The 27,164-nt window shown below is 41.7% G+C and overlaps 2 protein-coding genes across 7 annotated transcripts in view; both read right to left on the reverse strand.

Moving 5' to 3' along the window:
* Positions 1–2,399: 2,399 nt before the first annotated feature.
* eef1akmt1 (EEF1A lysine methyltransferase 1) lies at positions 2,400–8,575 on the reverse strand. Of its 6 annotated transcripts, none has more exons than XM_012956386.3 (5): positions 8,461–8,562; positions 5,894–6,064; positions 4,588–4,670; positions 3,895–4,175; positions 2,400–2,879 (listed from the first exon to the last, which is right to left on the reverse strand). In XM_012956386.3, the coding sequence occupies exons 2-5, from the start codon at positions 6,047–6,049 to the stop codon at positions 2,743–2,745; spliced, it is 657 nt and encodes a 218-aa protein (XP_012811840.2). In that variant the 5' UTR covers positions 6,050–6,064; positions 8,461–8,562; the 3' UTR covers positions 2,400–2,742.
* Positions 8,576–16,251: 7,676 nt separating this feature from the next.
* The window catches only part of xpo4 (exportin 4), a 64,537-nt gene continuing 53,624 nt past the window's right edge, over positions 16,252–27,164 (reverse strand). The window contains exons 11-23 of the mRNA XM_002937960.5: positions 25,405–25,547; positions 24,488–24,633; positions 23,245–23,422; positions 22,872–23,031; positions 22,196–22,365; positions 21,533–21,707; positions 20,971–21,264; positions 20,266–20,446; positions 19,782–19,900; positions 18,985–19,115; positions 18,364–18,481; positions 18,191–18,283; positions 16,252–17,595 (exon numbers count right to left, since the gene is read on the reverse strand). Of these exons, the coding sequence (XP_002938006.2) occupies positions 17,398–17,595; positions 18,191–18,283; positions 18,364–18,481; positions 18,985–19,115; positions 19,782–19,900; positions 20,266–20,446; positions 20,971–21,264; positions 21,533–21,707; positions 22,196–22,365; positions 22,872–23,031; positions 23,245–23,422; positions 24,488–24,633; positions 25,405–25,547 (2,106 nt within the window). The 3' untranslated portion in view covers positions 16,252–17,397. The remainder of the gene's footprint in view (positions 17,596–18,190; positions 18,284–18,363; positions 18,482–18,984; positions 19,116–19,781; positions 19,901–20,265; positions 20,447–20,970; positions 21,265–21,532; positions 21,708–22,195; positions 22,366–22,871; positions 23,032–23,244; positions 23,423–24,487; positions 24,634–25,404; positions 25,548–27,164) is intronic.

A 27,164-nucleotide genomic window follows, 5' to 3' on the forward strand; every position in this document is an offset into this window, starting at 1 on the left:
CTCTCCCTCCTCACCATTTATAATAGTGTATCCTGTGTGTATTCTGGTGCCTACATAAGATTTTGGGATGATACAAAACTTGCCTTAGGGCCGTGACAGACGGGGAGATTAGTCGCCCGCAACAAATCTCCCTTGTCGTGGGTAACTAATTTCCCCAATATGCCATCCCACCGGCGAGAATGTAAATCGCCAGTGGGATGGCTTATGTGGCGCAGAAATCGCTAAGGTTTCCTCTCAAGGCAACTTCAGCAATCATGGCGCAGCGTATGGCATCCCACTGGCAATCCCTCCAGTGGGATGGTATATCGGGGCGATTAGTCGCCCGCGCCAAGGGAGATTTGTGGAAAGGTGGAATCACTGGGGGTACCAAAATGTCAGCCCCCCCCCCCTGTGATTAAGCTTCCCTGATACCCCAGGCTGCTGCTCCTATTAGCAGAACATCACACAAGCCCGGGGAACAAACATGCAGGTGAATGATCCTCTTCCTTGCTTCTTCTTTCACTGGAGAAAAAAAAACAACTTTTTTTGTTAAAGTGCAGCTTTTCACTATACTGCGAATGCGCAGCCAGCGCAAACAAAGAAGGAAGAGGATTGCTGGCCTGCAGGTACCCCGAGCCAGTGTGTTGCTAACAGGGGCACCGGCCCAGGGTATCAGGTAAGTGAATACAATCACTGGGGGGCACTTAACATTTTTGCACCCCCCCCAGTGATTTCACCTTTCCTTCTACTTTATTAACAGTGCCCACAAAATGGCCTGCTTGCTGTGAGTGTGAATTCCAAGGCTGAAGGAATCATTTATATGGAGTGAGTAAAGTTTTTTTGCTTAACTATGATAGAAAAGGATTTGAAATGATTTCTTTGGGTAACAGATTCCCTTTGAGCAAATAATTCTATGTAATAAAAAATATTTCCTTTTCCTCTGTAATAATAAAACAGTACCTTGCACTTGATGGTAAGTAAGCGGCATAAATCCATACTTGTGCCAAAACAATCCTATTGGTTATATTTCATGCTAAAATGATTTTTAGCAAAATTAATGTATAGTGGAAAAAAACCCAGTCCCAAGCAATGCAGATAGGGTTGGTACATTTGCCATTAGTTAAAACTGGACAAAGGGGCAGACCAATAATGTTGGAGGGCAGAGACATGAAAGTGGGGCTGTGCCATACTGGGGCTGGGGGCGGGTAACTGCATCTCTGGGACACAAAGGGATGAGTTTCAGTCTAGTTTTCAGAATGTTGAAAATCAAGCATTAAGTTTTAAACCAGACAGCTCTTTGTCAAAACAGATGGGTGGAAATCCTTATTCCAGATACAAGATCCCATACAAGTTGAGTTTATAGCAGATCAATGAGCGCTGTCTGATACAGGGAAGTGATTTTTAATGTTTAACTATGGGAAGCTTCATGTTTTACATAAATCAGTGAACCAGTACTTTACCACTAAAAACTTCACTTGTTCTGAGTTACGGCTAACAGAAAACAAGTCTTGAATACAAGAAATAAAAAAAATTAAATCAAACATCTACTGACACCAAAATAATCATTAAACAGCACAGCATAGCAAGTTCAGATTTGCCTTAACCCCCAGGTAAATAACTCTGGGGGTCCATTACTATTGAAAATGTTATTAGTTGTTTCACAGACTTCTCCTGTTCTCCTGCTTAAGTGCTGTTCTTATAACTACCAGTATGTGGGGGCATGGGAGCATTTTTAGCAATACAAACAATTTCTGAATTTATTATGATCTCTACATCTCTCTGGAAACCTTTTCCATGGCCCAGGAAACCTGCTTTTTGGAAGGGTAAGGGAGTCTGTGGTGTCAGGAACCATTTCTTCTCATTGTATCTGTATCTGGGGCTAAAGTTCCCACTGCCTCTCACTGTATAATGCATCTAGGATCTCTCTCATCATCCTAAAGTGAATTGGAGGCAGCATTGGCAGTTTTGTCTATTCCCCCTTTGGGACTGTTTTTCTATCAGCGGTGCAATTAGCCCTAAGCAAAAACCTGGAGGTGCTATTAGTTCAGGCAGCTGAATCCTTTATCAGGGGTATCATGCAACTGTTATCTTGCCACCTGCTCACTGTTGGTTGGGGTAAAATCCACTTTCAGTGCAGCAGTAAAAAGAGACTGAAGTTTATGAGAGCATTTAGTGACATGGCTGAGGGCACCTGGGAAACTAATCTGTTGGCTCTTTTGAAAAATGGATTTCAATACAAGATTCTGCTGGAGGAGCACTATTAACTGATGCATTTGGTAAAAAAACATACTTTCCCGTGACAGAATCCTTTTAAGAGAATGGACATCTTATAACTTGATTTAAGTCAATGACATGTTCACGCCAGCAGGGATTACTTGAATAAATGCAGCTGCATCAGAAACTTCCAAAAAATGAAACAATCACATCAAATATGTCATTTTATTTACTTACAGAGACCCCCAAAGCCAACTCTAGAGGGTTAGCCCTAGGAAACATATAATCACCACTTAAACCTGTTACTCTCGGGGTCCGCATCCATCCTTTGGTCTTCCAGACTGACAGCTGATAAATGTTACACTGCCAGTTATTAATATTAGCAGCCATACACTACATTCTAACTCTCTTTTTGTGGACAAAAAACTCACAAATCTGATAAAGTGTGAGAGGCAAATGATGAGAGAGGAAGGCCAGCTTCATACTGCATCTGCTGGCTATGTGTCAGGGATAACCCTGCCAGAGCAAACTGCACAGATATGGGAAGCATCATGCCAACCTGTCCAATGTAAGTTCATAATTTGAGTAGCACCGAAACTCATTAGCCAGGCTTCGTGTGTGTTTTGGGATAAACTTGCATATTTTAAGGCCAAGTATCTGAGCTGCCAGATCCTCCATGATAGCGCCTGCAACAGAAGGAAACATGTTTGTGTGAATTACTACTTCTACTTATTTACATACATGATGATACAGACAAGATAAGAAGTCGTAGTAAACTCACCAATGGAAAAAATCTTCCTACTAACGTTAAAAAAAAAGAATGAAAGCTAAAGCCAGTGGGGAGTACGATAATCTAGGGCAGGGGCACTGAGAGTGTTGTGCATATACAAATTAAGATTCAGATTTGGTAATCAACTGAATTTTTTTGCAAAGGATTCGGGATTTCGGCCCGATCCTAAAATAGTGAATCGGTGCATTGCTTATTATAAGCACCATGGAGACCCAATTAGTTCCTTGACCATTATGTTCACAATAGGGCCCGAAACATTGGCACAAGTGGTCCACTGCTAATCTCACTGACCCCAGCATTCATATTTCATAATTACTATGAGGAAAGATGGAGAAGACGGATTACAGGGCGGTGACGTTATAGATCGTTGCAGTGGCCCCAAGCATTAGGGAAGAAATTTCCACCTGTTGGGCCACTGCAGGCTGACCTATATCTCTGAGTCCCAAACCTTCCCTGACCGGTCCATATAAGATTCTCATTCCTTGTCCTTGTTCAGAGTGGGTAGGGATTGGTTTTGCCATATATTGTAACAATAACCAAACCACCAATTACTCTCACCAATCTGGTTTAACGAAGGAAAAGGGGAATGGAGGCATTTTCCTGTGATTAAGCCAGATTGCTGTGAGTAATACGTTTTACTTGCAGTGATCTTAAATGGAAACTATACCCCCCAAACAATGTAGGTCTCTATAAAAATATATTGCATAAACAAGCTCTTATGTAAAACCCTGCTTCATCTAAATAAAAATATACTTTTTAGTAGTATGTGCTATTGGGTAATCCTAAATAGAGAATTGGCATTTTAAGTAAATTTTTAACTTCAGTAAACGCATATTGCATGTAATAACATGTTTGCTATTGATATCCAGACATGAGCAAATGCCGCCCTGCCAAGCATTCAGTGGTCTCACCTGTGCACAGTATGATCTTCCCCCGGGAGAGGTACTTGATGGTCTGTGCCGTGTTCCGCAGGCACTCTTCTGACAAGTACGGGGGGTCTGCAATGACTATATCAAAGCTACTCTGCTCCAGGCTCTCCGGCAGCTTCAGTGGTTCATTGTAATCATAGAAGACAAAATCATCTCCATAAATTGCAAAGCGCTGGTCATATTCTAAGAGCTGCACGTGCAAGCTCTCTCTGGCAAGCCCTCTGACCTTCTGATAGATGCTGGGGGCACTGATGCAAGCAATCCTGGAACAAGGCAAATTAGGCAGTAAAAATAAGAGGAAGAACAAATGGCTATGGCCTGCAGCAATGCGTATGCTTTCCCACCGGCAATTTACATTACTGCCTGTGGAAGGCATTTGGATGAGATTAGTCGGCCCATGGTAGAGGAGATTTATCGCAGGCGACTTATATCACTGAGTCTCAGGGCCCTCAGAAATCTACTCCATGTGTCTGCACTCTGGGCGATGGAGCGCCTTCAGTACAGAGACTGGGGGTGATAAAAAAAAAAAGCAGATCAGTGGTTTCACGGCCTGTGTATAACTGCCTGGTGTTGCCATAAGCCCTGGGGCATATTGGTTTTGCCTGTCTCTGTGCCAGAGATGTAACCCAACACTACCTCTAAATGAGATCAGAATCAGTGGTATAACGGGCATACCTGCCATTTTCTCCACAGACTTCTATCACCTCCTTGGCCAGGCTTAGGGCAGTTTCATCGCTGTACCAAAACTGGCTTAATTGCTGCACAAAATAAACAGAATGACTGGTTTGTAAATTGTTTTCAGAGCTGTTTCTCACCGGATTCATATAAACAGCATTGCTGCACTGCATTACATACACGCATTCATTATTGCAATTGAAAAAAACTATTCAGGGCTGGGCAGACACATGTGAATATACAGTACAGAATAACAAAGCCTACACTTGCACCATGGCAGATTAGTGATCAGTTTAAAGGAGCAGTCCACATTTAAATGTACTTTTAGTAGGATGCAGACAATGCCATAGAATTTGCAATTGGTCTTCATTCATTATGTTTTTTTAATTATTTATCTTTTTGTTCAGCAGGTATCTGAATGTTAGGGTCAAATTTACCTTAGCCCACAAAAACAAAACTGCAGCCTTGACAAAAACAAAACAAAACTGTAGCCTTACAGAGCAATTGTTTATTTGGTTGCTGGGTTAGTGACCTCCATTTAAAAGTGTAAAGAGTCAGTAGAAGGGAAATAAATAAGAAAACTATAAAAATCAAATATGAATACCAATAGCAAGGTTGCTAAGAACAGGACATTCTATAAATGAGCTTAAAGGTGAACAATCCCTTTAATGACATGCTGCAGACTACACTGATTTTATGTTAAAGGGGTGGTACTAGCTTTTAGTATGTTATTGAATGTACTATAGTAACTTTGCAATCCATCTTCATTATTTATTTGTCCTAGTTTTTCTTTTTTAAATAATTTGCCTTCACTGACCATGGCAGCCAAAAAACATTTTCTCTTTGAGGCTACAACTTTGTTTTATTGTTACTTTTTATTCCCTATCTATTTATATAGTCCCTCTTCTATTCATATTCCAGTCTCTCATTTACCCCACTGCCTGGTCGCTGGTAAACAAGACCCTAGCAACCAGATAGCTGCTGAAATTCCAAACAGGAGAGCTGCTGAACTAAAAGCTACGAAGACAACATATAAAAAATGAAAACCAACTGCAAATTGCCGAAATACTCATAAAAACTGGAGGCTTTCAAACTCTCATGTTTTTATGCGTATTTCCGCTACATGTGCCTGTACCCGAGCGTATTCCATTCATTCAGGTGCAAGCACAAGTAGGAGGTGTAGGGCGGAATTTTCGGCAAGCGTTTTTCTGCTTGCCGAAAATATCCAACCCTACGCCACGTCTGACATTAGCCTTAGGAGATGGATACTAATCTCCCCGGCAGACACTGTGGAAGTTTCTCTCACCCAGTCCTCTTCCACTGACCCAACAGAGAATTTATCATATTCAGGCCCCAGTTTCAGAGTCTCCTGTTGCTGTTGCTCAGCATAAAACTCCTGGAGAGCTGCTAATGCATGGGAGGAGAGCTGGGGAACTCCATCATCATCATCACTGCCTTCCATCTCTCCTGCAAGCACCTAGAAAATATAAAGAAAGAATCAATATGCTGGGCCTGCAGCACTTGGGCAGGGAAGATTCCCACAAGATGGTACCTGTGTAACATGTACAGTGGTGTGAAAAACTATTTGCCCCCTTCCTGATTTCTTATTCTTTTGCATGTTTGTCACACTTAAATGTTTCTGCTCATCAAAAACCGTTAACTATTAGTCAAAGATAACATAATTGAACACAAAATGCAGTTTTTAAATGAAGGTTTACATTATTAAGGGAGAAACAAAACTCCAAATCTACATGGCCCTGTGTGAAAAAGTGATTGCCCCCCTTGTTAAAAAATAACTTAACTGTGGTTTATCACACCTGGGTTCAATTTCTGTAGTCACCCCCAGGCCTGATTACTGCCACACCTGTTTCAATCAAGAAAGCACTTAAATAGGAGCTACCTAACACAGAGAAGTAGACCAAAAGCACCTCAAAAGCTAAACATCATGCCAAGATCCAAAAATTCAGGAACAAATGAGAACAAAAGTAATTGAGATCTATCAGTCTGGTAAAGGTTATAAAGCCATTTCTAAAGCTTTGGGACTCCAGCGAACCACAGTGAGAGCCATTATCCACAAATGGCAAAAACATGGAACAGTGGTGAACCTTCCCAGGAGTGGCCGGCCGACCAAAATTACCCCAAGAGCGCAGAGACAACTCATCCGAGAGGCCACAAAAGACCCCAGGACAACATCTAAAGAACTGCAGGCCTCACTTGCCTCAATTAAGGTCAGTGTTCACGACTCCACCATAAGAATTCCCTCCCCGAATCAGTAGTACTGGCTGAAACATTATATAACTTTAAGAAGGGGCTGGATGGATTCTTAGCAAGTGAGGGAATACAGGGTTATGGGAGATAGCTCTTATTACTAGTTGATCCAGGGACTGGTCCGATTGCCATCTTGGAGTCAGGAAGGAATTTTTTCCCCTCTGCGGCAAATTAGAGAGGCTTCAGATGGGGTTTTTTGCCTTTCTCTGGATCAACTAGTAGTTAGGCAGGTTATATATAGGCATTATGGTTGAACTTGATGGACGTATGTCTTTTTCAACTCAACTTACTATGTTACTAAGAAAGAGACTGGGCAAAAACGGCCTGCATGGCAGATTTCCAAGGCACAAACCACTTTTAAGCAAAAAGAACATTAAGGCTCGTCTCAATTTTGCTAAAAAACATCTCAATGATTGCCAAGACTTTTGGGAAAATACCTTGTGGACCGACGAGACAAAAGTTGAACTTTTTGGAAGGTGCGTGTCCCGTTACATCTGGCGTAAAAGTAACACAGCATTTCAGAAAAAGAACATCATACCAACAGTAAAATATGGTGGTGGTAGTGTGATGGTCTGGGGTTGTTTTGCTGCTTCAGGACCTGGAAGGCTTGCTGTGATAGATGGAACCATGAATTCTACTGTCTACCAAAAAATCCTGAAGGAGAATGTCCGGCCATCTGTTAGTCAACTCAAGCTGAAGCGATCTTGGGTGCTGCAGCAGGACAATGACCCAAAACACACCAGCAAATCCACCTCTGAATGGCTGAAGAAAAACAAAATGAAGACTTTGGAGTGGCCTAGTCAAAGTCCTGACCTGAATCCTATTGAGATGTTGTGGCATGACCTTAAAAAGGCGGTTCATGCTAGAAAACCCTCAAATAAAGCTGAATTACAACAATTCTGCAAAGATGAGTGGGCCAAAATTCCTCCAGAGCGCTGTAAAAGACTCGTTGCAAGTTATCGCAAACGCTTGATTGCAGTTATTGCTGCTAAGGGTGGCCCAACCAGTTATTAGGTTCAGGGGGCAATTACTTTTTCACACAGGGCCATGTAGGTTTGGATTTTTTTTCTCCCTAAATAATAAAAACCCTCATTTAAAAACTGCATTTTGTGTTTACTTGTGTTATCTTTGACTAATAGTTAACGGTTTTTGATGATCAGAAACATTTTGTGTGACAAACATGCAAAAGAATAAGAAATCAGGAAGGGGGCAAATAGTTTTTCACACCACTGTATAGTGTAACCCCCTGTGTGCTGGGTAAAGCCCCAAACTGAAGCACCCCCAGGCTTCATCGCTGCTAGTTAAGGTGCCACATATATGGTGTAGGCAGTATATACATTGCTTGTGCAGACTGAGCTGTAGGAATTATCTGTGTGCATACATAACGGTATGTATTGCTGCATTCTGCCTCACAGTGATGGGTCCCAGGTTCCATTGTGGCCAAGGAGTCCTCTGCAAGGTACAAAACCTGGCTCCTCATATTATTATTTCACCAGTGTGTGGGTCTCACCGCTCTGCAATAGTTTCTACGCGTTCACTGGTGGGACTGTATAAAAGAATTATACCATAACCTTGTGCCATAAACTTTCCTCCCAGTCGGCTTACAGGCAGTTGGAAAGGCCTTCACTCCGACGTATGAGGTGTACACCAACCTGTAATTGAGCGCTGTAAGTCTCAGGCTGAAACAACGTGACAATGTGGCCTTCTGACTACAACTCCCACAATCCATTACTCTTCGCAGCACCACTTCCTGCTTCCGCCGACAGAGGCGGGGCGTAGTTGCGAGTTACAGCTTGCGTTCTGTGGTTGCTAGGCACCAACATTACAGTGCGTTCCGCCTAATGTCACAGGCTGCTCTGTAGGGGGAAAGTTAGGCTAGTGAGGGAGAAAGGGAATATTTCTGTAGCGTTGTGCTTCCCGTGTCCCCCCTGCAGAACTTGGTTTCTCCTTACTCTGTGTAAAACCTATGGTAAAACCTATGCTCTGCCTTTCCACTTACACAAACAGCCGCAGTAATCGCACCTACAGGGGATAACTTGAGGGAATGTGAATGGACTTGGGGCCCTTAAGCACAAATAATTATTAATGTTCCCATAAGAAGTTTTACATGTAAAATCTGTTGGTGAGAAGAGGCAGGGCTTAGGGGTTGCCACCTTTCCTGGTAGCTAAACCCAAATACAGGGGGGTGGGCATGAGGATGGCGGAGGCAGCACAATGTCAGGTGATGTGTTACCAGCATGGGGTTAAAGTGTCCCTCAGGCGCAACTGCCTGGATTTCTGTCCCCTTTTATAAGTGTTTTAAACCAAAGTTTTGAACCGAACCGGCCAGCCCTATGTATGTATATCTTTATTTATAAAGCGCTACTTATGTACGCAGCGCTGTACAGTAGAATACATTAATACAAACAGGGGGTTATTAAGATAATGGATAAATACACAGTACAACAATAAATACAAGGTACAGTTGCAATATGAGTCAGAAACACAAGAGGAAGGAGGTCCCTGCCCCATAGAGCTTACAATCTATATGGGAGGGGTAACTAACAGACACAAATATGAAAATTTGGGATGTCTGGTTCAAAACCGAACAGGTGGCAGCCCTAGCTCTATTTATATTTTGCCCGATAAGTAAAGGTGGCCATACAAATCAAGGTGGCTGTCAGGGGGCCCCTCACAAAAACAATTTCTTTAGCTCCTCCGGCGGTGGCGGGTCCTCCAGTGGCGGCGGCAGCACCTTCAGCTAATGAGAAAAGTTTAGCATGGCCGGCCCCCTTTAAAAGTCTAAATCCTCTGGGCCCGGGACGACTGTCCCCCCTGTGCCCCCCTGATGGCGGCCCTGGCCATACACAGTAAGATCTGCTCATTTGGCGAGGTCACCAAGCGAGCAGATCTTCTCGTGATATCGCGCTGAACAGACAGCTGATACCCAAACAGGCCTAAGAAGAACAGAACCAAACAGGTGGCAACCCTACTGGTAACCCATTACTATTATTCCGGGCTAGCGCCCAGTGTCAGACGATTGCTAGAAATTAATTGAGGGGCAATTTCAAGTGTTTTGTTCCTCACCAATACAACTTTAGAAATTGCTTCATGTTTCATTACCCTTAATGGCTATCCCCCATGAGCCTGGAACAGCCAGAACAGCTCCAGTTAGCACAGGCTGAACCTTTTATATCTGTATAAAACCTGCCTAAATGCTAGTTGATCCTGGGTGTGATTGTAAATACCATTTTTGCCTTTTTCTATTCTGTTTCTGTCAGACTTTGACCCATGAAAGGTCTTCCCAGTGTGCACCAAGCATTCTCTTACTTAGAAAGCACTGATGTCTCTTCCTATAACCATGGATAGAAGCCAGACTATTGGGTGTTTGTGCTGGCACAGCATTTTCATTCCCTTACCTAAAGGTTATACTGCCTCCCTGTATACTGCCTGTAGCACAGTGAGCAATGTGAAGCTGTGCCACGGTCTTGGCAGACTCCATCTTTGGCTGTGTCAATGTTATTTCTTACTCAATTTTATTTCTTGGCTAGTGTGACAATGAATTGCACTTCTCTCCCAGCCATTGGGGACCAAATAAGTTCTGTCAGTAATCAATGATGCAGGTAAAGGTATTCTGTAATTATTATTACTATATTACACTGTTCATACAGCAAATAATTCACTCTACCATTTAAAATGTTATTTTTGAACCAACAAATGTATTTTTAGCTGTAATATTTGTGTGTAGGCGCCATCTCAGTGCATTGTGCCTGAGTCTGAGCTTTCAGAAGGAGCCAGCGCTACACATTAGAACTGCTTACCTATTGTTTCTCCTTCTCCCATGTAACTGGAGGAGTCCCAAGCCAGACTTGGATTTCTTTGTGAGGCTACAATTTATTGTTGCATTTAATAAAGTATTTTTTTGTTCAGGGGCCCTCCTATTCATATACCAGCCTCTTATTTAAACCACTCCCTGGTCTCTAAGGAAATTTGGACCCTAGCAACCACATATCTGCTAAAACTCAATGAAAAAAATGAAGACCAGTAGCAAGTCTCAGAATATCACTCTCTACATCATACTAAAAGTTAACTCAAAAGTGAACAACCCCTTTAATGATGTGCAGCTCTCATAAATATACATACATTGTCTGTGAGAGACTTGGAGTACCCACTGCCTTGATTGTTGCATTTCTTACAGCTCAGCACCCTACTAACACAAAGGGCAGGTACCCACGAGCGCTTAGGCTCCATGTTACATTGTGGAACCCAGTGGGAAGCAGGGAGCCAGGCATAGAATAAGGACATGGCTGATGCTGCCTTCTAGTTAGCCCATTTAGTAAGCAGTTAACTCGTCTGTATGTTTTTGGACAGTGGGGGAAACTGGAGGAAACCATTGCAGGCAAGGGGAGAATATACACAAATGTGCCTGTATATATGTGTATGGGTGTGTGTAGTCTCACCCCTTACACTGCTCTGGATTTACAGGTTTATGGTGTAACTGCAATGAGCATAATTCTATGTGACAGTGACATCTACTGTTAAATTGTGAGATTTATTCACAAGGCCAGTGATGCTGAAAATGTAACTAGCATTATACTGGACAAACTTGCTCAATTTGACCCCCCCCCCCTCCCCATTTACTCTCTTTGTAGAATATTTGGAACTAAAAGAGACCATCCTATTTCATTGTTCTCTTTTCCTTACTGTTACATAACCCTTATGACAATATGTTTCTACCATTTGTTGTGAAAAACATAAAATGAAAATCCAATCAGAATGTATTGATTAAAAAAAAAAAAAAATAATCCAATATCCTGAACCCGCTGTGACAACTTTGAAGCCCTGGATCATTGTTATAGGGGAGGCTGAACCTATGGGTTGGTGCAATAAGTTCAGTATATAAATTATGGCATTTCTAGCAATATTTATTTTAAGAGTTTAGTTCCACTTTTACCTGCAGTTGTCAATTTGTGGGATTTTCACCTTACCGAAGGCACACACAGACTTTCACAACATATACACACTATACAACCAAAAACACAACACAAACTGACACTGCACACAAACCATAGGCTCACACACTTCCTACTCACCAGTACACAGAAAACATACACACGTTACAGACAGTGCACCTAATTAAAGGAATACTGTCATGAGAAATCATGTTTTTAAAAAAAAAAAAAAAAAAGCTAATAGAGCTTCTCCAGCAGAATCCTGCATTGTAATCTGTTTTTCAAAAACACAAGGAGATTTTTTTTATATTTAATTTTGAAATTTCACATGGGGCTAGCCATATTCTTCATTATCCAGGGTGCCACAGCCATGTGACCTGTGCTCTGATAAACTTCAGTGGCACTTTACTGCTGCGCTGCAAGTTGGAGTGATATCACCCCCCTCCCAGCAGCCGATCAGCAGAACAATGGGAAGGGAGCATGATAGCAGATCCCAGTAGGTATCAGAATAGCACTCAATAGTAAGAAATCCAAGTCCGGCTTGGGACTCCTCCAGTTACATGGGAGTAGGAGAAACAATAGGTTAGCTGAAAGCAGTTCTAATGTGTAGCGCTGGCTCCTTCTGAAAGCTCAGACTCAGGCACAATGCACTGAGATGGCGCCTACACACCAATATTACAGCTACAGTTGGTTCAGGAATACAATTGTAAATGGTAAAGTGAATTCATTGCTATGTAAACAGTGTCATTTAGAAATAAAGTTTATACCATAAAATTTATGACAGTCTCCCTTTAACACTGTGCTCACCAACACGCACTGCACACGTGCTCCATACATACACCTACACTCACTTTTTGCATTTCAGCTCACAAGGAGGCACACAAAATAAATATTTACCTTGTTTTTCATCCAAATGCCTTTTATTGTCTTTCAGTGTCACGCCTGCCTTCAGTGGCTAATCCTAGTGACTACTGAAAAACACCCAGTGTGCACAGAGAAAGGCTGGCTAAGCTGGAACTGCTGCCAGGATGGAGCACAAGTAAATTTCCCCCTCTCAGGGGGCATAGAACATGCAGCTGCTGCTCTGACCTTTACACTTACGGTTTGCACTGATCACAGAATAAAACTCACACCCTGCTATCGGCCATTAATAAGACAGGGCTGCTAGTACTATTCATGTGGATATCAGCTTCAGGCCACAATGCATAGGAAATACACTGACGGCAAATTGTCCTGGTGTTAGTAAATGAGCCCAATAAAATTACATTCTGCCTTCTCTACTCCTTGCTGCAGTTTGGCAGAGTAACCATTTCTGCATTTCTAGTAAAAGCCCAAAACAGCAGTCCTTATTCCGAAAAAGTCAATAACTAGGGGCCTGCCCAAGCAGTTACTGAGTAGATGGGCACCTCAGAGTAGACTCTATTACAGCTTCTCCCAGTACCTTTTCAAGGCAACCTTTGCACAAACCTATGAATATTAAAAAATGCTGAGCGATATTGTGTACTTTAGTATATAAGCACTTGAGCGCAGAGAAAGCCCCAATATCATTGGGTACAGTAATACAAAATAATCAAGTTTAAACCGCACTCAAGAAATTCTAAGAAAGTACAAAAAGTCTTTATTAAAGCATGATTTCAAATGTACAAACTGCCACAGTCTATTGCGCCTAACCTTTGCCTTATCCCAAAATCTTAGGAAAGGAGTACCTGATTGCCCAGGCTACATGATGATACACCATAAGGAGGGCAGGGAAGTGCAGAATGCCGTATTAAAGGTAGATGTTGAAAGCCAAAAAAAAACACCTTTTTTTTTTTTTCCCAATGTTTCCTATTAAACTGACTTTTATTATAAAGTTTTTTTTATATTTAGGTGATAGGTCCCCTGTAACGCCCCATTTAGACCGTCAGTAATAGGTGTTCTGATTTTATAAAGAGAAGGAAAGGTAAGAACTAAGTAAGCTTTATCATAAAGGTCTATGTAAATACAGCCATAAGCACTCACTGAGTCCTCTATCAAAAGAAACACAGGATTTTTTGTCTTTTGTGTAAACATGTTCTTCTGTGTCAGACTTCCTGCTCTCAGAAAAATCCTTCAGGGCACCAACATGAGTCTGCTCAGTTTGCTCCTCTTCCCCCCCCCCCCCCTTCTCTTGCTCCCCCTCCCATCAGAATTTTCTCTCTCTCCCAACTCTGTGTAATCTAGGCTACCAGCAGCTAGAGCTACAGCAGGAAGCTACTGAGACAAAGCTGAAATGGCAGCTGCAATCTTAAACAGAGGTAGCTTCTAGGCTGTTTGCTTAAGTAAAGCTTTCTGCAGAATAAATATAGCGTTCGAGGTGGCACTAATGTGGCAAATTTATTGGCAGTAAAATGCCAAAATGCTGTTCCTTCTCCCCCTATATGTAATAAAAGGCACTAAGTTTGTCCAGAAGCAGTAAGCCATAGCCACCAATAAAATATTTGCTTTTAAACAGGTGACCAGTAAATTCTAGCTGCTAATTAGTTGCTATAGTTACTGCCCCTGGGCAAACTTAGTGTTTTTTATTGCATAACCCCAAATCTGCTCAAAGCTTACAGTTGAGGTGACTTGTGGGGACATTGAAACCTCATTCCTTCACTGTTTCAGTACCTCGCACACAGCTCCCGTCCCACATGAAAACCACATTTCACAAGTGCTGATACTTGAAATAAGTAATTATTGTCTATAGGAAGAGCTTGCAGCACAGATCCTGCGTTCACCCACCTTTTCCCACAATTCTGTTCCTTTGAGATACAGGCCAGGTGAGTTCTGCACTGGGGCAGATTTATCCATTTTTCCTGCCAGAGGTTTCAGAAACTGATCCATAAAATTAAAACAAAACTGATGTGTCAGCTCGTCTGAATGTGTTTGGTGGTTTTGTGGGGTGTTAGCACTCTGTGTTGCTGCTGAGCTGTACTGAACACTAACACCCAGCCCAATCATTAATACTCCAATACTTAATGCCAATTAAGGATATGGACAATTATTTTCCAGACTGAAATAAATGTTGCAGAATGGAAAATTAATTCTTAAGGGGATGTTCACCTTTTGCAAAGGCAAAGTGAAAATATGGACCTGTTTGTGACCCAAACTTGGCTTGGAACCAGTTATCCACCTTATTTAATGACAATTTATTTAAAGTTAACCCACAGATTAACAGACTGTACACTCTGCCTGTGTACATTAGTGGTGGCTGTGCCACAGCCCTACAGACAGAGCTGCCATCAAGGGTAAGGGGAGTCCAGTCAGGGGCACCAACCAGAGGGGGCTAAAGAGAAATGAAGGTTCATGAAGGCCTCAAAGAAGATGGAAATGTTTCAGGCATAACAGGGTGCGGCCAAGGTTGACAATTTCAGCAATGTCCTCCATGCCAGGGGTCCTTGTTATATAACTAATATGGGGCCACATGAATTCTGATGGTGGTCCTGTCTAGGTCCAGGGTTATATGTATACAAAAACACACAGACCACCTAATACAGGTATAGGACCCGTTATCCAGAATGCTCGGGACCAAGGGTATTCCAGATAAGGGGTCTTTCCGGAATTTGGATCTCCATACCTTAAGTCTGCTAAAAAAATCAATATTAATTAACCCCAATAAGATTGTTTTGCATCCAATAAGGATTATTTATATCTTAGTTGGGATCAAGTACAGGTACTGTTTTATTATTACAGAGAAAAGGGATTCATTTAACCATTAAATAAACCCAATAGGGCTGTTCTGCCCCAATAAGGGGTAATTATATCTTAGTTGGGATCAAGTACAGGTACTGTTTTATTATTACAGAGAAAAGGGAATCATTTAACCATTAAATAAACCCAATAGGGCTATTCTGCCCCCAATAAGGGGTAATTATATCTTAGTTGGGATCAAGTACAGGTACTGTTTTATTATTACAGAGAAAAGGGAATCATTTAACCATTAAATAAACCCAATAGGGCTGTTCTGCCCCAATAAGGGGTAATTATATCTTAGTTGGGATCAAGTACAAGGTCCTGTTTTATTATTACAGAGAAAAAGGAAATCAGTTTTAAAATTCTGAATTATTTGATTAAAATGGAGTCTATGGGAGATAGGCTTTCCGTAATTCGGAGCTTTCTGGATAACAGGTTTCCGGATAAGGGGTCCGATACCTGTACTGAATTAACGTTACAAAATTGTGGCAAAAAACCCTTCCCCATCAAACAAACCCATTTACCTGCCTGAACCCTACACAACCTGTAACCTCCTCCCTACAACATAAAGCAACCCCTAACAACTGAAGAGTTCCGGCATCTGAATCCCCAATACCGTAGGAATATCACAAGCTAGACATCCCGGATATACCGTGGACAAAACATTGACGGTCACACTTCTTATCCAATGCGACTCACGAGAGCGCCCCTGGGGTACTCACAGCTCCGCTGGCATCTGAAAAGCCTTTTATGAAGCACAACAGAAACATTGTCGCGGTTTATACTGTACACTTTATACAAATTTAAAAAAAAGGGGAGGGGGGGGACACTTGGGGAGACATCTGACAGCACATTTAGCATCTTTTGCATCACCTAATGCCCCAGCTTTAAAAAATAGTGTGTATAAATCTGCAGCTTACATCCTTTCATTTGATATTGCTGAAACTAACAGTCCAACAGAGAGGCTTAAAAGAAGCTGTGTCTGGGTGTGCAAAACACAAATCCAAAGTAAATCCCAAGGTCCTTGTTGCATCGGATATAACCCCAGATAAAACAGTGCTCAGGCTGGGGGTTTCTATACAGCAGGCCTCACAGCCTCATATGGAACCGGCAACTAAAGTTTACTTTGGGAGCATTTCCAAAACCATATACACATCGTATATATGTATATATATCTATACATATATACACATAGAAATTATTATTTAAGGCAATGAAATGGTGACAATTCCTAAGATTCGTTCTAAGAAACGAAAAATATACATCCTTTTTTTTTTCCTTTTTATCCCGTCCCAACCCCCGCCCGCCCTGGTCCTTCTTTCTGGATTTTAGGCTGGACATAGTAGAAAAAAAAATAAACATAAAAACATGCAACACTTGGGTAATGTCCACAAAAATATCCCCACAATTTTGTGTTTTTAAACGTCATTTGGTGTATCCACTGAAGCAGAAGCAAGGGGAGGGGGGAAACATTAAAACAAACAAAAAAACCGAACTCCTGCTCACACCCCCCCTCAGTACATCGGTGTCAACCGCACATTCAGTCTAACGTTGTTGCAGAAAAAAAAACAAAATGGAAAAATACATTCTATAAAAGAGTTCAGGCAAGGTTTGCTTCTGGCCAATGGAGTCGAGGGATGTGGGCAAGGCACTACCAAGTGCTGTAACTGTGCCTATTACTCTTTGCAGGCATTTATTAAAAAAATACATCTACCCCCATTCAACTGTTGGCGCACGAGACTGTGCCGCACGTCTAGTCTTGTGCTGAATTCATCTAGACCCCCCCATTCAGTTAAATAGTTAGGCCAGCGAGTGACCCAGACATGCATGTGAAAGGCCTGGGGAAGATGGGCTGGGATCGTAGACAGCGGTCAGCAATTTCAGTGCATTTTGCAGAGAGGATTTACAGCTGGAGCCTTTATTTTACACAAAGGAGGCCGCCCACGTTGGCCATGAACTCCTCTAAGCTCTTAAGGAAAGACATCTTCTGCTTGCGGTCGAGAGTGGGAGGAGTGCTGCTTGCGGTTAGTTTGTTGAAGGCGTCGGCCAATCGCTGGTAGATGAGGGGATCCTGTTGGCTTGATAATAACGTTTCCACTAATTCAGCATACTCAGCCTGCCAGGGGAGAAAAATATTCCTTTTAATAAAAAGGAAATACCTACTGCAGCAAACATGCTGTGAGAATACAAACAACTCTGCACTGGTTGCTGGGAATTGTAGTTCAACAGCAAACAGATGGCTGCAGGCTGCAATCTTGATCTGGTGTATTCACTGCATTTAGTACGGTTTATAGAACCTACAGGACTAAATCATTTAAGATGCCATGATGGTTCGATTCCATGACTGTATGTGAGCTCAGGAACAGCAAATGGATTGTACCCACATACACACGTATATCATACAAATCAGGACACCACCCATGCTAACACACACTCATACCCACTGCTTGTAAAGCTCTCCATGTGATAAAAGGGCATCAGGGCTCTGAGTTAAATGCTGCCAAGCAATATAGGAAAATATTTATAGCTGGGTTACAGGTCTGATTTAGAAGATGAGTCCGCTGCTTGCTCGCTAGCTCATTTTCCATCACCACTATGGCATGCAGCCTGCTCCTAATACACCAGCAGAAAAGCCACCCTGGTTTTATCAAGGAGACTCTCTCTTTTTTTGGTTTGTATAAAGAAAAAAAAAAAAAACCAACATCACGCACCTGATTGAGACACACCAACGTATAAAATGCTTCTCCTGCTGCCGTCGTCATCTCCGTGTTATGTTTTTGCAAAACTAGCATATCAAAGACCAACTGCAAGGAAAAGACAAAGTAAATTTAGCGAGCCAAATGGAACGGTCTTTGTGTACAAAGAGGGAGGAAAATGCCCTTACCTTTAGAAAGTGCCGCGTTGCTGCAAGTAGAGGGGAGTCGGTGTCCTGGGCTTTTGCACACTGCTCAGCCAGTGGGGTCAGGGCTTCAAGGCAAAGCTGGGATACCTCCGAGCTCATCCTTATTTCCAGACAGTTAAAGAAAGCACACTTTGACTGGCCATTTCTAAACGAAAATGCAAGGGCCTGAACAAAGTACAATTATCAGTAAATGATCAGCATTGTCTATCTTAGTAGCCATGACAAGTAGCTGCTCAGTGTGTCTTCACCCTAAAGGAAGCAGACAGTTGCAAGTGGGCCCAAGGGGGCCAGACAGCAGGGTTTGCTTCCTCTCTTGTTGCATAGAAATTACCACTGTGCTGGTAACCAAAAAGTCACAAGATTCTAAGTTTTATCATTTCTACTCTATTCTCCTTTCATTGAACCATTTGCTGAACAAACGATGTTACTATGTCAAAAACTTTGTTCACTTGGAAAGTTAAGTAAAAACAACTAAAACAACAAAACAAAAGAAAGGAATATTCTGTGGATTTAATAAGTTGGGACCTTATGCTGCCTTAACAGTGAAACATGGTTTTACTTTTCCACTTTTTGCTTCAATATGTTATTTGCAGTAAAGGATACGAGGTCATGCCTAACTCAAGGGAGTACATTAGGCTCTTGAACAGGTCTTCAGGGAGCTGAGGAATCTTCTCAGGAAAGATCTCACAAATAAAGGTGATGAGCTTGTAGTACTGATTGCACAGAGAGGGAAACTAAAATAAAAACACATATGGTTACAGCGCCAATCCTTCTCCTTTTAACCAAAAAGCACCCAATGGGCAATATTTGTATTTCACATACTCTTTGCCATTGGACTATTTTACCTAAACATGTTGCCTCAGTAATAGAAAGTATCAGAAAATGTACCGCAGAGCTGCAATATGGAAGCTGCAAGTCTTTAAACAGATCTCTAATAAGATATGGATTAATGACTTTTATTGGGGTTTACTTGAGTATCCTTTTCCTATTTTTATTCCATGTTGCCATTTTATCCCTCTATGAGCTGCCATTGTCTTTTGAAGGTTGGCTAGCCTAAAACTTCATAAGAAGCTACTGCAGCCCCTCCTCTTGTGTTATAATGCCCTAACAAGGGGCAACTAAGCAATATATTAGCAGGAATGATTCGCTACACAGATGCATCATACAGCAGACAATTCTTCTTTATGGAAGACAGTGGTTAAGTAATTAGTAATTATAACACAACTGAGATAATTCCAAAGGTTCCCCTAGTGGGTTACACAACTGACCCAAGCCAAGTAAACTGGATGCTAATGTGCTTATATTTTCTGCAGTAAACTGATCATTTCAAATGAGAATATTTCTAATCTTAGGATGAACTGGTATAGAGTATCATCAAGGAATATCTTGTATTGACCTACCTTTAGCAGATCTTGTGACATTAATGGCAGAACAATATTGACGCCGTATAACACAACATCAGCCGCAGACACTGGCCTGTTGGTCGCTTGTCCTTGTTCATGAGGCCTGAACACTTCATCTGGAAGAATACAGCAAACATTCCAAAAGTCTGAAGACAAACTCCATTCAGATTCAATAACATTTTCCATAAGATAAACTCTACAAGTAAACAATCTCTAGGGTAGTAATCCTATTATCGTTACCAAGCTAGAAATACCTAGACTTCCCTAGGCTTAGCCTTAGATGACAGCATGGCAGACAAACGGCTAGTAACACGAGACAGGACAAGAGACAGATTTGGGTATGACCGGCACAGAAGTGAAACTGAAACCTATGGGGGAACAGTACTGGGCTACACTGCAAGCTGGTGAATAGCAGGTTTATTCATTCAATAAAAAAATGTATTTCAGACTACACCCTGGAAGAACACCACTCTGATTATACCTGTGTCACTGAAGTCAATGAACTCCTTGGAAAGCAGATTAGTAAGTAGCTCCATAATGAGGAGAAGGTCCTGGTACTGATCCTCTTCTGCTGTGACATCAATACGCTTCCTCCCAAGGTTGTTCTTGGAATAAACTTGCAGTAGAGTCAGGCACGCTTCATACAGATTCATGGCCTTTGACTAAAAAGTAATTAAACAATTAAGCTGTGTCATTTAGGGACAGCAAACCCCTGCTCATACCGAACTACAATTCCAAGAAGCCCTGGGGTCCTTTGTGTATTTAGGGGCATATTTATTATAGTGCTTAAACCAACATGACTGGTGATGCTGCCCATAGCAACCAATCAGCAATTAAATTTGACCAGTGACCTACAAGTTCGAAAACAAAAACAGATCTCATTGGTTGCTATGGGCAACATAACCAGTGATGTTGGCTAGCACACTATATTAAAAATGACCATTAGTGTCAACCGACATGCCTGCCCATTATAACCATCACAATACACCATAGTTTGGGTTGTTGGCTTCAGTAAAGTAAGCTTTGCCATTCAGACTGGCCCTTACCCATGCTGAGTACAAACTTATGCCTTAATCAACACATGAAAATACTAAAAATAATCTGCACTCTACCAATCAAGTCAAATAATAATTGACATTGGCCCAGGAAGTAGTGGACATTGTATCACACTTGCAGTATTACTCACCTCTCCCAGGTAACAAATTTGTTTATGTGCAACTTCAACAAAAACCTCTATAATTAAATTCACAGTCTCTGGGTTGTTCTTGTAGACTTCCATTAACCCAATGCAGTTCGTTAAAAAGTCCATTAAGAAATTGAAGAGGATGGCCACGTTGTCGATCTGCGTGGCTTCTGCGATACCACAGAGGGCTTCCAGCGTGGCTGTGATTTCTTGTTTGACTTCCTCCTCTTGGCAGATTTGCTGGAAATTTTCTTGATTTATGACATTCAAAAACCTCTGCTGGAGCGGCTGTAGAACCTGTTAAAAAGACAGATACAGGGTAGCTGAAGGCCTCACATGATACCACTGCTATCATTGCCAGGAAGGTAACATAATCCTGGTGCAGACAGGAAGACATTCCCAGCCCTATGATAAATGGCCATCACACACTTGCTTTATTCCAGCACTTCTGGCTCATCAAACTCTTCAAATAAATACAACTATAAACGTAAAAAGGGAATGCCTAAATCTGAGCAAAATAATTAGATTTCGCAATAGGAAAAGGAAGTCTACTGCCACGTCTTACCTCGGTCCAGTACTGCTGTTTGGTGTCAGAGTCCATATGAGCAAAGCCTCCTAAAACTAAAGCCTTCATCAAAGTTCTCTGCACAGAGCTGGACAGGAAGTTGAGGGGCGGACTTCTTCGTGCAAACTGCTTGGCTAAATTCCACCAGTTTTCACACTGAATTACTAAATTAGCTCTAGAAAAGAGGCAGTACAGAATGAACAGTTGGCAGCACAAATTTGTCATTATTATTATTTTGGAGAAGAACATAAACTACAGATAGTCACCACAATAAAGAAAACACAGTCAAAGTGGTATAACAGGGCAGTTTACTGTTATATGAACCCAAAAATTCAATTCTGGCTTTGAGTTAAGCTCTAATGGTTCATTTCTGAAATCAGAACCAAAATGGGCACACTGAGCTTATTAAATTCCATTTGAGTTCCTGTGTAACACATAATTGTATGTAACACATAACTTGACCTGGCATTTTGTTTCTATAATTATTTAGTGTTGTGCCACTTTAATCACATGCAGTTGATGGGTGTGTATACATACACACATGTGCAAGCTCAATCCAAAGCCAGTGATGATTATAAATGTGCAGACTACGGGTGTGAGGAACATTTACTGTATCACATTATTATTAATATGCATATTATTTACTAAAAGCAAATGCCTTACCTCTCCCTCCTTTCTACCAGTGTAACCAGCAACTGAACGGTCTCATTTGCCAACTCCTGCTCAGAGCTCCACACAGAGAGATTACTAATCACTTTCTCTAACAGATAGCCAATGATCCACTGAGAGCCTTCTGTGTCTGCACCAAATGCCGTATTGAATGGCAAGCTGATCTGTAAGACATAAGTGATTTTTCATCAGTTAGGTTATAACTTCTAGCTTTCAAGATATTTGCTGTTTTTACATTGCTGATATAATGAATTTGAACCAGCGGCAAGCAGAAGAGCTAAACCTGAACCTGCCCGCGACCCAGTTTGGGTCTGAACCCGCCCAACCCACAGGTATCAGGCAGGCCCTCACATGACTACTCTGCTACCGCGGGTGACTAATCGCTCCTGCAGGCAACTTTGCATGACTTCAGAAAGCCGTAGGCCTTTTAACAGGCAATTGCCTTTGTTGCTGGTGGAAAGGCGTTTAGGAGAGATTGCCCATGGTAGCAGATATCTATCGCAGGCGACTAATCTCTAAGTGGGACATCAGCCTTGGGGTATAATCCGCTAATGCAACTAGTGAATACTAGAAAAATAAAAAATAATTAATGTGAGATGCTTAGGGCAGGCACCCTAAGCAATTTATAGTCACGGCTTGGAGGGTTTACATTTCTTTGAAAGTTTCATACCTGGTCATACAGTTTTTCATCTACAAGTAGATATGTCTTTGCCCATCGTTTCAGGAACCAAACAATATCTTTTCCCATTTGGGGGCTGAGAAGGTGCGTTAAATCTGCCCGTGTTGCCCGAGACTCTACTTCTGAAGCTCTCAGAATAGCAGATACCAACCTGTTGGATATAAAAATTAGGCATAATATCATGCCACCGTTTCTAGCACTGTCCTACCTGTGGCCTTTCAGCTGTTTGCTGAAACCCCTAGACAAAAATAAGGTTCCGTTACATGTATAACAGCAGTGTTAACACAGCTTGAAAACTGCTATTATAGGTGGATCTGCTATACAGATTTCTTGTAAAGTGTTGGCATACATAAAGATTACTCACCTGATGACAGAATCTGTTCGGTTGCACCCTGGTATCGATGAGGCTTTTTCGCCAGGAGATCCCAGAATCTGCAGTGTTGTGTTGATATCAACCTCAGTCGATTGCTTTATGGAATATTCCATTATCTCTGGAGGTATTAACGGAGTCTCACCCTGAGTATCATCAGCTAAGAGGTAGCCTTTAGGAAAAAGGAACACGTTATTGGGGCGTGACAAAATCACAGAGGAGGTGCAATCATAGAGGGTTGGTGCTTTTCTAAAGGAACAGTAACAAAAAAACAAATTAAAGTGTTTTAAAGGAGAAGGAAAGGTAAAAACTAAGTAAGCTTTATCAGAAAGGTCTATGTAAATACAGCCATAAGCACTCAGAGTCCTCTATCAAAAGAAACATAGGATTTCTTGTCTCCTTTTTTGTAAACATGTTCTTTGGGTATCTGACTTCCTCTCAGAAAAATCCTTCATTCCCAGGGCCAACAGTTCTCTCCGCTGTCCTGCTCACCCTCTCCCCACCCTTAGGAATCTGAGCTATAATGGCTAGAGCTATACAGCAGGAAGCTATAAAGACCAAGCTAAAATGGCAGCTGCAATCTTAAGCAAACAGAGAGAGCTTCTAGGGCTCTTTACTCCGGTATGGTAATGCTTTCTGCAGAATAAATATATTGTTCTAGGTGGCACTAATGTGGCAAATCTTGAACTGGTACAACTGGTGCATTCAGAAAGACTACTATAGTTTATATAAATAAGCTGCTGTATACAGAAAAGCATACATTGCTTTTTAAGGAGGATGTTATTTAATGTAATACTTTTATGATCTATTTGTGGAATAGTCTCCCTGTTGAAGCCTCCTGGTTCCCCAGCTGCCGAGCCTGACCCCATATAGTGTGGGGGAAGTAAAACTATGAATTAAAGTTTTCTACTTCAACAAAGTCACTGCTTGACCACCATACTGACACCATAATGATGGCTGTTACGGACTTTTCAGGGCATGCAACCAACCAGACTTTCTTTAAACAAAGCAGCTCAAAACCCAGAATTATGGAATAGGTGGTGTTACGCTGACTGGGCACTTCGCTGAGATATGGTACTGTCCCGAATGATTATTCTCTCTGCAGCCATTATACTGGCAATATAAACAATTCACGTGTTTCTGTAAATGTTGCGCTCTGCCCTTTGACATGAAAGCAGCTTGTTATTAGGTTCTGCAGTAATGAGCTGGAACCCTTCCTAAAGAACAAATCACTTACCTGTAACTAAGATAAGCCAATGAATGTCCTCATACAGGTCATCCAGAACTTTATTATCTACGGAGCCAGCTCCTGGGGAGGCCAATAATTGCTGTTGGTGCCTTTGCAGCTGCCCATGAAGCCTGGTTACTCTGTCTTCTAACAAGCTAAAAAAGCAGGATTTCAAAATGAGTTTGGCCATAGAATCACACCATTCCCAATAGATGATCCTTAGCAATGTGGCACACAGAACAATTGCCTTGGAATCCCCCTTCTAAAGGATTATAAAGAAGGGAGTGGTTTTCATATTTTCCACTGGGGCTCTCTTCTATACAGATAGCTGCTTTTCTGCTTAGGTAGCAATGTCATCTATTGATTGCCTCCAAAAAGGCATAACACTAATATCGTCCCAAGAATACTGAATGGTGACATGACTGGCCCTGTAAGCCCCACACTGGAGGAAAAACTGTGCAGACATTGAGCAGGGAAAATAGACAAGGGGTAAAACAGCTTGGCTCTGGGCAGTAACCCATAGCAATCAATCAATGCTTTTTTTTTTAGCTGGCTGCAGGTAGAATAGAAGCAAACATCTAATTGGTTGCATTGGGTTACTGCCTAGGTGCAAATCTTCCCAGTGTTTATAAATGATCCCCATTGTGTATTATTTTGATACTACATCCCTGAGTATGAATATACCTTGCCCCAGCACTCCTGTATGGCTAAGGGCCTTTACCCATAAGTCACTCTCATACACTTCCTGCTCATCCTGATCACTTGCCTTGAAGCCCTCCAAATAGCTACACTGGAATCTTAATATGCACCCCCATTCTAATAAACATATTTTTAAAAGGGAGCTTTTGTTAGAGAGTTTAGAAAGTCAGCATGATATCCAGTTAAACCTGAATTAGTGCTGGTTAGTGTGCCAGTGGTCACTGTACCTAGTCAGCAGAGGTATGCAGTGGTCTGATGCAATTCTTCCCAACATCCCAACACTGGCCAGTTGATCAGAAAACAAGTCCCGATCATCTTCTTGGATTTCATTAATTTCCTCCTCCTCCCTGGACGCCACACCATTAGCAGTCTGAAGGAGAAAATAAATATATGTTTATATAAATAGGATATAGAGAACACACACAACAGGAACAAAGCGAGGCAGCCCACACTATACAGAGGGGAAACCTGGCCAACACATTATATTTGGAGGTGAAACTTGACCAGCCCACACTATACAGGGGAGAAACCTGGCCAGCACATATTATTCAGAGGAAATATTTGGCTAGCACATTATATACAGAGGGAAAACCCAGCCAGCCCACCCTGTACAGAAAGGAGACCTTCCAGCACATTCTACACAGAATGAAAACCCAGCCAGCACAAGTAATAGAGAGGGCAGACATACCAGCATTTGGTACAGATACTAGTAATAGCTATACACAGAGCAAACCCATCCTGCAGAATGTTGTGTGACTACACAGATTTTTAGGGACCTACTAGACTAGGAAAAGCTGGCCAACTACACAGGAGGAGAGCAAGATTGGAAAATAAAGAAACCCGTTATGCAGAAAGCTCTGAATTATGGGAAGGCCGTCCATAGACTCCAACTGAATTAAATAATTTACAGTTTTTTGTTTTTTTTTAAATGACCTCCTTTTTCTCTGTAATAATGAAACAGCATCTTGTACTTGAGGGTAACTAAGATATAATTAACTCTCACTGGAGGCAAATTGGGTTTAATGTTTTAATGATTTTTTAGTAGATTTAAGGTATGGTGATCCAAATTATGAGAATATTCCTTTTGTGAAAAACCCCAGAAAACCCCAGGCCGAAGCATTCTGGATTCTGGTCCCATACCAGTACAATGACATCCTCAAGCCTGCCAGATATGGATCAGGAGGCTCCCTATACACAAACTAATCAGCTGTCAACTCAGGCTGGAAGGGCAAAGACAGCAACTTATTTCAGCCTGTGTACGCCCAGTTTAAACACAAACTAGCCAGTTTATAGAACAAACAAACTGGACAAGCATAATCTAGTCAGACAATATAAAAATGAAGACAGCGCTTGAACAAACTAGCCAGCCTATACCTGTAGGGAGACTAAACTAGCAAGAGCTAACGAGCCACAGGCACAGGTTGGACTAGCAAGATATGCAGAGAGAGACTAAAGGTCCTAATGAGGACCGGTTTTAAACAATATATTTTCAATACATTTTTGATAAAGCATTGAAGGGTGTGCTGGCCACGGATGAATATATATATATATATATATATATATAGCATTCCATTTAGAAGAGACAGATGACCTGTATAACCTAGAGAGAGCAGAGAGGGCCAGACTTGCACAAACAGCAAACATTCCAGTTACCAAGGGAAACTGAACTAGACAGGCCAGAAATATCATGGGCCACCCTAACTCAGGTTACAAATTTTGACAGATTAGATAAAAGCCATTCGCAGTCCCTGAGAAACCGGAGAATTCTGCATTAGCACAAAACAAAACTTGAATTAAATGGAACAAAGATTGGTTAATAAATGAATAATTTATTTAATATAAGTCACTATAGCTGCAGGCCTGTCAAATGATCATTCTAATCCCAGCTCCAACAAAGAGGCAAATATTACAGATGGCCATAACCAGGCAGATTTAAGCTGCTGACTCAAGTCCTTTTGGCAGCTTATCTGCCCGTGTCTGGGGCCCT

Source organism: Xenopus tropicalis, chromosome 2 (genome assembly GCF_000004195.4).
Source record: "Xenopus tropicalis strain Nigerian chromosome 2, UCB_Xtro_10.0, whole genome shotgun sequence".
In the NCBI taxonomy this organism is placed as follows: Eukaryota; Metazoa; Chordata; class Amphibia; order Anura; family Pipidae; genus Xenopus; species Xenopus tropicalis.